Source organism: Eubalaena glacialis, chromosome 11, assembly GCF_028564815.1.
Source record: "Eubalaena glacialis isolate mEubGla1 chromosome 11, mEubGla1.1.hap2.+ XY, whole genome shotgun sequence".
NCBI lineage: Eukaryota > Metazoa > Chordata > Mammalia > Artiodactyla > Balaenidae > Eubalaena > Eubalaena glacialis.
The window spans coordinates 93,623,261-93,637,219 of record NC_083726.1 but is presented as its reverse complement, the minus strand read 5'-3'; the positions used below and the strand labels follow the sequence as shown (position 1 = coordinate 93,637,219).

At 37.3% G+C, this 13,959-nt stretch overlaps 1 protein-coding gene across 7 annotated transcripts in view; it reads left to right on the top strand.

Annotated features, from left to right (window-relative positions):
- PPFIBP1 (PPFIA binding protein 1) overlaps window positions 1-13,959 on the top strand; it is a 174,409-nt gene that overhangs the window by 144,095 nt on the left and 16,355 nt on the right. For all 7 annotated transcript variants that reach the window (XM_061206710.1, XM_061206709.1, XM_061206708.1 and 4 more), the window contains 4 exons: window positions 9,665-9,780; window positions 10,362-10,418; window positions 11,768-11,828; window positions 12,156-12,185. In XM_061206710.1, coding sequence (XP_061062693.1) covers window positions 9,665-9,780; window positions 10,362-10,418; window positions 11,768-11,828; window positions 12,156-12,185 — 264 coding nt within the window. The remainder of the gene's footprint in view (window positions 1-9,664; window positions 9,781-10,361; window positions 10,419-11,767; window positions 11,829-12,155; window positions 12,186-13,959) is intronic.

Here is a 13,959-nt window from a genome sequence, read left to right as displayed (position 1 = left end):
GTGTTTTTTCCCTCTCTTTATTAATAAATAAACACTCGGGCAATGTCAAAACCGCTTATGTAATTCAGGAAAGACATATGAATCCCTTGGAGATGGATGTCATCTTCAGTACTAGATTATAATCTACTTCCTAAAGAATAAGTAGGGAATAAGTAAAGTGGGGCTAAAGTGAGATTACGTAAATTTATTTTAGTCACTTGTGATGGTAACTGTGAAAGATGATGGACTTCAGTTAACATGCTGGGGATTGTGGAGCCATGTATTGCCTGGGGGTACACAAACCTGAAGTCAGCAAGTGAACTGATTTACAAGCGTAGTTATGGCAAAACAAAAAATTGCCCTGACAGATAACACATTGATTGATTGATTTCTTGGTAAATATGGCGTCATCTGCTTGGAGGATCTGATTTACGGGATCTGTAGTGTTGAAAAATGCTTCAAAGAAGCAAACGCCTTCCTATGGCCCTTCAAATTATCTTCATGAGGTGGAGTGAAGAAAAAGACCACCCACTTTTTAGAAGGTAGAGATGTTGGCAATAGGGTAGACCAGATCAACAGGTCTATTAGAAGGATGAACTAAGATGTCTACCATGATTATTTTTGTAATCTGGTCAGTTAATAAACAGTGACTGCTTTCAGTTTTTTTTTAAAAAAGATCATGGAAGAAAATTTCCCCCTGACTTTGTTAAACTTGAAAAAAGCAACTAGAGGGACTTCCCTGGTGGCGCAGTGGTTAAGAATCCGCCTGCCAGCGCAGGGGACATGGGTTCGAGCCCTGGTCTGGGAAGATCCCACATGCTGCGGAGCAACTAAGCCCGTGCGCCACAACTACTGAGCCTAATCCACTCCATTAGATAAAAGTATATCCGCAAATATCTTCACAAAAAGCCCTTTACTGCCTTAGGTTCCCTGTAAGGCCACTATGGGATCTCCCTTTGTTTTTAGAGTTTTTGATCTTTTTGAAAGGTTCAATGAGACAGCACCACCTTGAATTTTCCTGTCTTCACAAAGGCACACCTGTGGCTTCACCTTAAGACTGTTTTCCTGACAGCACCTGTGCTTCATCTTGGCCCTGAAACTATTTCTGAATTTTAATATGTAATGTTCCATCTAGGGAGACTAGGAATGAGAAACAGTTTAATTTTTCAAGTAAATAATCTTGGCTCCTTTATATTTAACAGTTGCTTCTTTGGTCACCTCTCTTCTAACATTTTATTGTAAGTAGCAAGAAGAATCAAATGGCATCTTTACTTTTTATATCTGTTGCTCATAATTATGTAATGAGAATATGAAATTTGAATTGAATGAAAGTGAATTCAAGGAGAAAGCAGCATTTCTTTTTTAAATGTAAGAGAGAGCTAAAATACGCCGTTATAAGGAATTAGCGGGAAGGGGAATTGGATGAAGATAGTCAAAAAGTATGAACTTCTGGCTATAACTAAGTACTGAGGATGTAAAGTACAGCATGGTGACTACAGTTAACATTGCTGTATTGTATATTTGAAAGCTGCTGCTAAGAGTGTAGATCCTAACAGTTCTCATCACAAGGAAAAATGTTTTTTTTCTGGTATCTGTATGAGGTGATAGATGTTAGTTTAACTAAACTCAACTGTGATAATCATATCACAATGCAGGTATGTCAAGTCGTTATCCTGTACACCTAAAACTTATACAGTGGCTATAGGTCAATTATATCTCAATAAAATGGAAAGGAAAAGAACCCAAGGAATCAGTTAAGGAATAAGAGCTATTTTAGAGGGAAAAATCCCCTAATTTTTTTTTTAACATCTTTATTGGAGTATAATTGCTTTACAATGGTGTGTTAGTTCCTGCTGTATAACAAAGTGAATCAGCTGTACATATACATGCATCCCCATATCTCCTCCCTCTTGTGTCTCCCTCCCACCCTCCCTATCCCACCCCTCTAGGTGGACACAAAGCACCAAGCTGATCTCCCTATTCTATGCGGCTGCTTCCCACTAGCTATCTATTTTACATTTGGTAGTGTATATATGTCAATGCCGCTCTCTCACTTTGTCTCAGCTTACCCTTTTCACTCCCTGTGTCCTCAAGTCCATTCTCTACGTCTGTGTCTTTATTCCTGTCCTGCAGCTAAGTTCTTCAGAAACTTTTTTTTTCTTAAGATTCCATATATATGTGTTAGCATACGGTATTTGTTTTTCTCTTTCTGACTTACTTCACTCTGTATGACAGACTCTAGGTCCATCCTCCTCACTACAAATAACTCAATTTCATTTCTTTTTATGGCTGAGTAATATTCCACTGCATATATGTGCCACATCTTCTTTATCCATTCATCTGTCAGTGGGCACTTAGGTTGCTTCCATGTCCTGGCTATTGTAAATAGAGCTGCAGTGAACATCGTGGTACATGACTCCTTTTGAATTATGGTTTTCTCAGGGTATATGTCCAGTAGTGGGATTGCTGGGTCATATGGTAGTTCTATTTTTAGTTTTTTGAGGAACCTCCATACTGCTCTCCATAGTGGCTGTATCAATTTACATTCCCACCAACAGTGCAAGAGGGTTTCCTTTTCTCCACACCCTCTCCAGCATTTATTGTTTGTAGATTTTTTGATGATGGCCATTCTGACCGGTGTGAGGTGATACCTCATTGTAGTTTTGATTTGCATTTCTCTAATGATTAGTGATGTTGAGCATCCTTTCATGTGTTTGTTGGCAATCTGTATATCTTCTTTGGAGAAATGTCTATTTAGGTCTTCTGCCCATTTTTGGATTGGGTTGTTTGTTTTTTGATATTGAGCTGCATGAGCTGCTTATATATTTTGGAGATTAATCCTTTGTCAGTTGCTTCATTTGCAACTATTTTCTCCCATTCTGAGGGCTGTCTTTTCGTCTCGTTTATGTTTTCCTTTGCTGTGCAAAAGCTTTTAAGTTTCATTAGGTCCCATTTGTTTATTTTTGTTTTTATTTCCATTTTTCTAGGAGGTGGGTCAGAAAGGATCTTGCTGTGATTTATGTCATGGAGTGTTCTGCCTATGTTTTCCTCTAAGAGTTTTATAGTGTCTGGCCTTACATTTAGGTCTTTAATCCATTTTGAGTTTATTTTCATGTATGGTGTTAGGGAGTGTTCTAATTTCATTCTTGTACATGTAGCTGCCCAGTTTTCCCAGCACCACTTATTGAAGAGGCTGTCTTTTCTCCATTGTATATTCTTGCTTCCTTTATCAAAAATAAGGTGACCATATGTGCATGGGTTTATGTCTGGGCTTTCTATTCTGTTCCATTGATCTATATTTCTGTTTTTGTGCCAGTACCATACTGTCTTGATTACTGTAGCTTTGTAGTATAGTCTGAAGTCATGGAGCCTGATTCCTCCAGCTCTGTTTTTCTTTCTCAAGATTGTTTTGGCTATTCGGGGCTTTTGTGTTTCCCTACAAATTGTGAAATTTTTTGTTCTAGTTCCGTGAAAAATGCCATTGGTAGTTTAATAGGGATTGCATTGACTCTGTAGATTTCTTTGGATAGTATAGTCATTTTCACAATGTTGATTCTTCCAATCCAAGAACATGGTATATCTCTCCATCTATTTGTATCATCTTTAATTTCTTTCATCAGTGTCTTATAGTTTTCTGCATACAGGTCTTTTGTCTCCTTTGGTAGGTTTATTCCTAGTTATTTTATTCTTTTTGTTGCAATGGTAAATGGGAGTGTTTACTTAACTTTTCTTTCAGATTTTTCATCATTAGTGTATGGGAATGCAAGAGATTTCTGTGCATTAATTTTGTATCCTGCTACTTTACCAAATTCATTGATTAGTTCTAGTAGTTTTCTGGTGGTATCTTTAGGATTCTCTATGTATAGTATCATGTCATCTGCAAACAGTGACGGTTTTACTTCTTCTTTTCCGATTTGGATTCCTTTTATTTCTTTTTCTTCTCTGATTGCTGTGACTAAAACTTCGAAAGCTATGTTGAATAATATTGGTGAGAGTGGGCAACTTTGTCTTGTTCCTGATCTTAGTGGAAATGGTTTCAGTTTTTCACCATTGAGTACGATGTTAGCTTTGGGTTTGTCATATATGGCCTTTATTATGTTGAGGTAAGTTCCCTCTATGCCTACTTTCTGGAGAGTTTTTATCATAAATGGGTGTTGAATTTTGTCGAAAGCTTTCTCTGCATCTATTGAGATGATCATATAGGTTTTTCCTTCAGTGTGTTAATATGGTTTATTACATAGATTGATTTGTGTATATTGAAGAATCCTTGCATTTCTGGGATAAACCCCACTTGATCATGGTGTATGATCCTTTTAATGTGCTGTTGGATTCTGTTTGCTAGTATTTTGTTGAGGATTTTGGCATCTATGTTCATCAGTGATACTGCCCTGTAGTTTTCTTTTTTTGTGGCATCTTTGTCTGGTTTTGGTATCAGGGTGATGGTGGCCTCGTGGAATGAGTTTGGGTGTGTTCCTTCCTCTGCTATATTTTGGAAGAGTTTGAGAAGGATAGGTGTTAGCTCTTCTCTAAATGTTTGATAGAAAACACCTGTGAAGCCATCTGGTCCTGGGCTTTTGTTTGTTGGAAGATTTTTAATCACAGTTTCAATTTCAGTGCTTGTGATTGTTCTGTTTAAATTTTCTATTTCTTCCTGGTTCAGTCTCGGAAGGTTGTGCTTTTCTAAGAATTTGTCCATTGCTTCCAGGCTGTCCATTTTATTGGCATAGAGTTTCTTGTAGTAATCTTTCATGATCCTTTGTATTTCTGCAGTGTCAGTTGTTACTTCTCCTTTTTCATTTCGAATTCTATTGATTTGAGTCTTCTCCCTTTTTTTCTTGATGAGTCTGGCTAATGGTTTATCAATTTTGTTTATCTTCTCAAAGAACCAGCTTTTAGTTTTATTGATCTTTGCTATCGTTTCCTTCATTTCTTTTTCATTTATTTCTGATCTGATCTTTATGATTTCTTTCCTTCTGCTAACTTTGGGATTTTTTTGGTTCTTCTTTCTCTAATTGCTTTAGGTGTAAGGTTAGGTTGTTTATTTGAGATTTTTCTTGTTTCTTGAGGTAGGATTGTATTGCTATAAACTTCCCTCTTAGAACTGCTTTTGCTGCATCCCACAGGTTTTGGGTCATCGTGTTTTCATTGTCATTTGTTTCTAGGTATTTTTTGATTTCCTCTTTGATTTCTTCAGTGATCTCTTGGTTATTTAGTAGTGTATTGTTTAGCCTCCGTGTATTGTTTAGCCTCCATATATTTGTATTTTTTACAGTTTTTTTCCTGTAATTGATATCTAGTCTCATAGCATTGTGGTCAGAAAAGATACTTGATACGATTGCAATTTTCTTAAATTTATCCAGCCTTGATTTGTGATCCAAGATATGATCTATCCTCGAGAATGTTCCATGAGCACTTGAGAAGAAAGTGTAATCTGCTGTTTTTGGATGGAATATCCTATAAATATCAAGTCCATCTTGTTTAATGTATCATTTAAAGCTTGTATTTCCTTATTTATTTTCTGTCTGGATTGTCTGTCCATTGGTGAAAGTGGGGTGTTAAAGTCCCCTACTGTGACTGTGTTACGTTGATTTCCCCTTTTATGGCTGTTAGCATTTGCCTTATGTATTGAGGTGCTCCTATGTTGGCTGCATAAATAATTACAATTGTTATCTCTTCTTCTTGGATTGATCCCTTGATCATTATGTAGTGTCCTTCTTTGTCTCTTGTAATAGTCTTTATTTTAAAGTCTATTTTGTCTGATATGAGAATTGCTACTCCAGCTTTCTTTTGATTTCCATTTGCATGGAATATCTGTTTTCCATCCCCTCACTTTCAGTCTGTATGTGTCCCTAGGTCTGAAGTGGGTCTGTTGTAGATAGCATGTGTACGGGTCTTGTTTTTGTATCCATTCAGCCAGTCTATGTCTTTTGGTTGGAGCATTTAATCCATTTACATTTAAGGTAGTTATCGATCTGTGTGTTCCTATTACCATTTTCTTAATTGTTTTGGGTTTGTTATTGTAAGTCTTTTCCTTCTCTTGTGTTTCCTGCCTAGAGAAGTTCCTTTTGCATTTGTTGTAGAGCTGGTTTGGTGGTGCTGAATCCTGTTAGCTTTTGCTTATCTGTAAAGGTTTTGATTTCTCCGTCGAATCTGAATGAGGTCCTTGCTGGGTAGAGTAATCTTGGTTGTAGCTTTTTCCCTTTCATCACTTTAAATATGTCCTGCCACTCCCTTCTGTCTTGAAGAGTTTCTGCTGAAAGGTCAGCTGTTAACCTTATGGGGATTCCCTTGTGTGTTAATTGTTGCTTTTCCCTTGCTGCTTTTAATATTTTTTCTTTATATTTAATTTTTGATAGTTTGATTAATATGTGTCTTGGCGTGTTTCTCCTTGGATTTATCCTGTATGGTACTCTCTGCGCTTCCTGGACTTGATTGACTATTTCTTTACCCATATTAGGGAAGTTTTCAACTATAATCTCTTCAAATATTTTCTCAGTCCCTTTTTTTTTCTCTTCTTCTTCTGGGACCCCGATATTTCGAATGTTGGTGCATTTAATGTTGTCCCAGAGGTCTCTGAGATTGCCCTCAATTCTTTTCATTCTTTTTTCTTTATTCTGCTCTGCAGTGGTTATTTCCACTATTTTATCTTCCAGGTCACTTATCTGTTCTTCTGCCTCAGTTATTCTGCTATTGATTCCTTCTACAGAATTTTTCATTTCATTTATTGTGTTGTTCATCATTGTTTGTTTGCTCTTTAGTTCTTCTAGGTCCTTGTTAAATGTTTCTTGTATTTTCTCCATTCTATTTCCAAGATTTTGGATCATCTTTACTACCATTACTCTGAATTCTTTTTCAGGTAGACTGCCTCTTCATTTGTTTGGTCTGGTTGGTTTTTACCTTGCTCCTTCATCTGCTGCATATTTCTCTGTCTTCTCATTTTGCTTAACTTACTGTGTTTGTGGTCTCCGTTTCACAGGCTGCATGTTCATAGTTCCCGTTGTTTTTGATGTCTGCCCCCAGTGGGTGAGGTTGGTTCAGTGGGTCGTGTAGGCTTCCTGGTGGAGGGGACTGGTGCCTGTGTTCTGGTGGATGAGGCTGGATCTTGTCTTTCTGGTTGGGCAGGTCCACGTCTGGTGGTGTGTTTTGGGGTGTCTTTGAACTTAGTATGATTTTAGGCAGCCGCTCTGCTAATGGGTGGGGTTGTGTTCCTGTCTTGCTAGTTGTTTGGCATGGGGTGTCCAGTACTGGAGCTTGCTGGTCGTTGCGTGGAGCTGGGTCTTCGTGTTGAGATGGAGATCTCTGGGAGAGCTTTTGCCAATTGATATTACATGGGGCCAGAAGGTCTCTGGTGGACCAATGTCCTGAACTCGGCTCTCCCACCTCAGAGGCTGAGGCCTGACACCCAGCCAGAGCACCAAGACCCTGTCAGCCACACGGTCTCTCTTCAGAAGACAGGGCTGGGCCTTGAGAGAGACATAAGACGTGGAAGTGTGTGGGTGGTCTCTGCAGTCAAAAGTCCTGAGTTCCAGTGCTGACTTTCCTGCTAACAGGTCTTTGGCTTCTGTTTCTTTATCTGCTAGCGCTGGAGGGTCTCCTGCAGAGGCAGGGGGTGGCTGTGCCTCACCGTCAAAAATCCCCTAATTGTTAAATATTTATACTGAACGAAAAAAATAACATATGGTAGCCAAGGCATGTGCTACATTTATAGAAAGAGGCTGCTTTTACAGAGGATACACCTGGAGAATCTCATATCCTTACCAAAAGAAGTCTTTGCTATGTGAATTGTAGTTTAATCACAGATTTTTAGTTTGGGATAAGAATGATTTGAGGAGGATTGAGGGTGTTCAGCCTCATTTTAAAAGAAAAGCCAGAAGGGTGATTTGAGCATGGAGTGAAAGCCCTAAAGTTTGAAAGGAAATCAAGAGAATGGGTCAGTCTGGTAGTGTAGCTATTTTTCCCTGTGATTAGGAACCCAAGGAAGTACATGCACTTCAGGAAACGGGGATGGTGGCTAAATAAATTGCCCAGGATGAATCATAAAGATTCAAACTGAAAAAAATGATAGTGAAATAATCTCCTATTTTATAATAATATGACTTGTTAAGGAACAAAATTCAACTGAGTAAATTTTAAAGATCTTGTTGGCTTTATTCAGCAATTCATGAATCCAGCAGCATCCCCTTGACTTTTATAGGTGGAAGGGAGCAGAAACAGAGAAGTCTTACTTGGCATTTGCTGATTGGTTAAAGCAGGGTTATTTCTTTACATGGAGCAAAGAGAGGTCTTGGGGCCCAGCCAGGTAACTTGTGCTGAGCAGGAAGTGCTGACTGGTTGACCTAGGCCTTCCTTTTCTGGGAGAGCCAAGCAGAGAAAATTTAGTTATTTTCAGGCTTGCTAACATGGGGTTTAGCATGAGTGACTCCATCTTGTGCCCAGTCTAGTTACTTTAACAGACTCCACATTTTATAACCTTTTATAGTATCACAGGATGAGAATACCACTCAGTAACTGAAACAAAAATCACCAAGCTGAATTTATTGCTTATTTAAGTAAGTGAACTTTGCTGGTCAAGGACATTCTCTTTGAGTGGATCATATGGAGGGTTTTTAGGATGCCAGGAGCTCAGGGGTTGGGCTCTCAGTGGCAGGAGTGAGTTGACGTCAGCTATGTGTGGTTGTGAAGGCGAGACTGTTGTTGACTGGCTGGCATTCAGAAGTGTGTTCCTGGTGTGAGTCCCTACCTGACTAGCTGACTCGCAGAAGCCAAGAGCTGTCGCAGATTGGTTGACTTGCAGAAGTGAGTTCACTCATTTTTTTACTGGAATATTTTTTGAAGTGTTTCATTTATTGCTTCATGGAGTGGCTCACAATCTAACTCCTCTCTGGTTGTCAGAAATTACTGAAAACCAGTGTTTAGAAATCCTTTGACCAAATCCATCCTTAGGATATACAAAGCATTTCTGGGGGGAAATGTATTATGTTTTTTTGTTGTTTTTGCTGTAATACTGTTACTATTAATCAACATGGTTTAAGTAGTGTAGCCACAAGGTCTATTATAATTTGTTTTAATTACACTTTTTGTCAATTCTGTTCATCGAAGTTAGTCAGCTTGTTCACATATAGAATAATAATTAAGTGGCTTGACCAATGTTCTATATTAGACTAACGGTAGAAATTAAAATGGAAATCGTGCTTTGTTTACGAAACTCTTTAACCAAATCTCATCTAAAATCATTGCAACCCTGTAAGGTAGGCATTGCCATTGTCATTTTACAGAGGAGAAAACTGACTTGCCTAAGTTTAAGGCAGTTAAGTGATTGCCTGTGGTCAAGGTCACTTAGGCAAGTGTGTCAGGGCCAAAATTTCAACCGGGGCTTAAAGTTGTTAGATTTTACTATTAACTTACTTAATGGTATTTTTTATGTCTTATTCTCAATATTCGGTGTCTTCTTCAGAAGCAAGTTCAAAAATTACTTTCTTCCAGAATGTTTTCTCTGATTAACACTTACAGATGTTTATATCCTGAAACCATTTTATAAATATAAGAATAGAGTTCTAAACACAAGTGTATGAAATTTTAGCCATAAATAGACCACTTAATTGTCTTATTTATTTTTTGTTACTCTGTGGCTTGTGTTTTGTTTGTTTGTTGGATTGATTTTTGGCCTTTTATTATTATATTACAGTTCCACACCAGCGTCTTGCAAGTTTCAATCTCTTCATTATTGCCAGCATCTAAAGGCTTGGAAACTTCTGAAAAAGTGAAATTGCCTCCTAAGCCAGAGACTTCATTTGAGGAGAAGTATATGTCATTTATGATCTAACTGCAATATAAATACCCAGAAAAGTAGATCCACCAAAAGCAGGGGTGCTATTTTCAGACATAATCTTTTACCCAGAGAAGCAAGAAACAGCAAGACTTGTGCCAGGGAACCCCGTGCAGTTCTGTATTATTAAAATAAAAGGTGTGAAGTAGGAAGTAACTGGAGATGAGGCTGGGGAGGTGTGCTGATCAGGTTAGAGAGGGATTTTAGGGAACTTGGATTTTATATCCTAGGTCATAGGTGGCCATCAAAGGATTGCAAGCAGACTAGTGGCAGTCATGTATGTGCCTGAGGCTGTTTGGAAGACACTGTGAAGGAGACAGGAGAGGGATACAGTAGTTCCTCTGTAGGCAAATAGAATTTGGGGGGACCATCTTCCCAAATTAATTGCCTAATCTTACAGTTAGATCAAGTAAAATTAAATAGAATATCAAAAAAGAGAGAGAGAAATAACTGTCCTTGCACAGTTTTTTGTTTTTGACAATTCTGTTCAGCTGGAATATATATGGTCTTTTTTTTTCATGAAACTCATAAATACCTTTCTTCTTTAATATTTTAGTGATGGAAAACTAATCCTTGGTTCTGCTGTTGAAACTCAACTGTGCGATAGTCTTTCGTAAGTTCTGTTTTATCAAATGTAAAAAAATATGATTGATGCTTGGGAAAGAGGAAGCTTCTGTTACACTAACAATGACTTAGTATTAAAAGCAAATGACTCTGAGGCATGAATGAACTAATGCAGCCGTAATGATCAGGTTGGGGGGGGTGGGTGGAGTGGGGTTTGTAAAGTAACACATCAACACTCGCTCTTTTACCATTATCTCATGCCAGGTTTCTGCCATCCTAGCCTTTCTTCATCAGTTTTCACTTGAAGTTCAGTGCTTTTAATTTCATTTTTGTACTGACTTATATTCTGGATATAAGTGTATCAGAAAAGCATCGTAGAGAATGATGTGATGGCTGGCAAGGCTGCCATGGTTTTTTGCACTTTCAACTTAATAAGCTGACCTAATAGCTAAGTTTATCCAAGTTAATGTCTGGATTACATTAGGAAAATCTATTTTCAGAGCAGTACTCAAAGATGAGATCTTTTCTTTGCTTTCCGTTATCTTTTACTGTATTTGGTAGTCAACATTTCTAGCAACTTATTTACTCATAAATACATGAGAAATGCCTTTTAAAGGTTTTGTTGGTGTAGTATATTATTCTGTGTCTTAGAGCAAAGATGTTACTTTTTTTCGCTCTGTTTTTAAACTGGTCACATACTCCTGCCTTCAGTTTTTGAGTAACACCAGCTCCGTATAATTGAATGCTACTTATGTGAAAGAGAAAGGCTCTCCAGATGTTCACACTGTCACTCTGCCTTTACTAGGATTGTACATGAGTTATTATAGGCAACAATAGGGATTCCTCTATTATGCTTGATTAGAACTGTAAAATGAAGTGCTTTGCCAGACTCAGAAAATTGATTCCTTTGTAAATTGGAAAGTAAAACTTTTGTCCTGTATTTTCATTAGGATGATTATACATAAAAAGTACATGAGTATTTTAAAAGTCCCCGGTGTGAACGTGTATTTGCAAAGGATACGCCACTAATCCGTGGAAAACACTGGTTTATTTTCAAATATTGACATCACAGGATAGTCCTAAGTGTTTTTCCAGCTATTCTGACATGTGCGGAACATTTAGAGTTATTGGCAGGGCCGTTAACCACCCCTGCTTTTAAAAGAACTGAACATTATAATTTAGTTAAGCACATAAGTGACTGCCTAAATCCAGATTTTCTTTTATTTCCAGGTTTCCACTCACATACAATCTTAGTTTCTTTCCAAGGCATTCTACTTAGAAACAGTGACACCAGAGCCACTTATTATTTTTTTTTAAACATCTTTATTGAAGTATAATTGCTTTATAATGGTGGAGCCACTTATTATTAACCATAATTGTTATTATTGTTATTTTTAGAACTTCAAGTCTGCAAAAGTCTAGCAGCCTGGGCAATCTGAAGAAAGAGTCATCAGACGGGGTTGGTCCTGTGTTTCTTCTGTCTGTTACCCTGAGAAGAAAACATTTAGGGATCTTCATCTTTTCCCGTTTGTGGTTTCAATAATGGAAAATTATTAGATACCATAGTTAATGATAAATATTAAGAAATATGAGTATAAAAGATTGAAAGTAAAGCCGAAAGTGGAGACTTTAATAAAACATTGTAGGAAATAAATGAAGGTGAGATTTTGTAGCTTAGGAATAGATGTAAATTTATTTTAATTTGTTGAATTATATATATGTGAGAAATTCTGACTAGATAAAGGATTCCTATAACAATCTTAAATACTGTTGTTGTTTTGAACAGGAAAAGGAGTCTATTCCGAAGCCTTCAGAGGTAATTTTTATGTCCAGATTACAATGTAAAAATGTTTGGGAGTTCTAATATACATAGTAGACTTCTTAATACATAATACATAAGACTGCTTAATACGTAATACGTAAGACTGCTTAAATGTCTCCAATAAACCAAAACTCTCAGAATCTGCAAAACATGCCAAATGAATGAAGCCCAACACAAAAGATCACATATGACATGAATCCATCTATGTGAAATACCAGAATAAGTAAATCCATAGAGATAGAACACAGACTGATGGTTGCCAGAGGTTGGCGAGAGAGGAATGGGGAGAAACTGCTTAGTGAGTAAGGAGTTTTACTTTAGAATGATGGAAATGTTTTGGAACTAGATAGAGGTGTTGGTTGCACAACACTGTGAATGTGATAAATGCCACAGAATTGCTCACTTTAAAATAGTTACTTTTATGTTATATGACTTTCACCTCAATAAGTTAATTGAAAAAAACAAAAACAAAGCCCCAAACTCTCATTCACGCTATTTGGTGATCATAATAACCATACCTGGCCTTCCTTAGACTTCACAAAAAGCCCTTCTTAGAAAGATCACCAGCTGTTTATTTTATATAACCACCGTCCATCTGCAGCTAACATTCTGGTATTTTTAAAGGCATCATCAGCATGGGCTCTGGTTCTTCTTTCGTCTGATTTTCGGTCATTAACCTTGCACAGGTCACAGTCCGGTAGACATACTATCTCCAGATGCAGTCCCTTGACTGTTGGCTCTTAGTGCCTTGAGTCATGATATAGGTATAAGTGACAAAACACAGACAGTGGACACAGCTGTAATTCAAGCCAGTGTTCTTTTTGTCTTGCTAATTCAATAAGTGGTGTGAAATGATTTTGGCATCAGCATTAAGACATAGATAACAGTACCACTACATTGTGGCATTTTTACATTTTTAGTTACTATGAACGGTAGATATATAGAGGAAAATAACCACCTTAAAAGCCTGTATCCCCTCACCCTTCTCTCCACTTCTGCAAAAAAGAAAGAGAGGACAAGAGATGTTCAAGAAATGAGAACATGCAAACAAAAGAATCCTTGGATGATACTAAAACAATATAAGAGACCATGTTACTATAACTGCCAATTCAAATAACCAAAAAGCTCAAAAATTAGCTACAGGCATACCTCGGAGATATTGCAGGTGCAGGTCCAGGCCACCATAATACTGCAAATATTGCAATAAAATAAATGTTGCAATAAAGTGAGTCACACAAATTTTTTGTTTCCCAGTGCATATAAAAGTTATGTTTACACTATACTGTAGTCTATTACATCTGCGGTAGCAGTATGTGTAAAAAAAAAACAATGTACATACCTTCATTAAAAAGTGCTTTATTGCTGAAAAATGCTAACTCTCATCTGAGCCTTCAGCAAGTTGTAATCTTTTTGCAATAGTAACATCAAAAGTCACGTCACAGATCTCCATATAATAGTAATGAAAAAGTTTGAAATACTGTGAGAATTACCAAAATGTGACATAGGGACACAAAATGAGCAAATGCTGTTGGAAAAATGACACCAATGCAGGGTTGCCACAAACTTTCAGTTTGTAAAAACACATTATCTACGAGGCACAATAAAGCGAGACGCAATAAAATGAGGTATGCCTGTATTTAAAAATCACAATTGAAGTTCTTGAAAAAGATCCTGAGATATTGTAAAGATCTGAAGTGGCTTCTGAATCAATCAAGAAAAATTTAATTTTAGTGGGTTTAGTTAAGCGTATCTGAACGTATCACAGTCT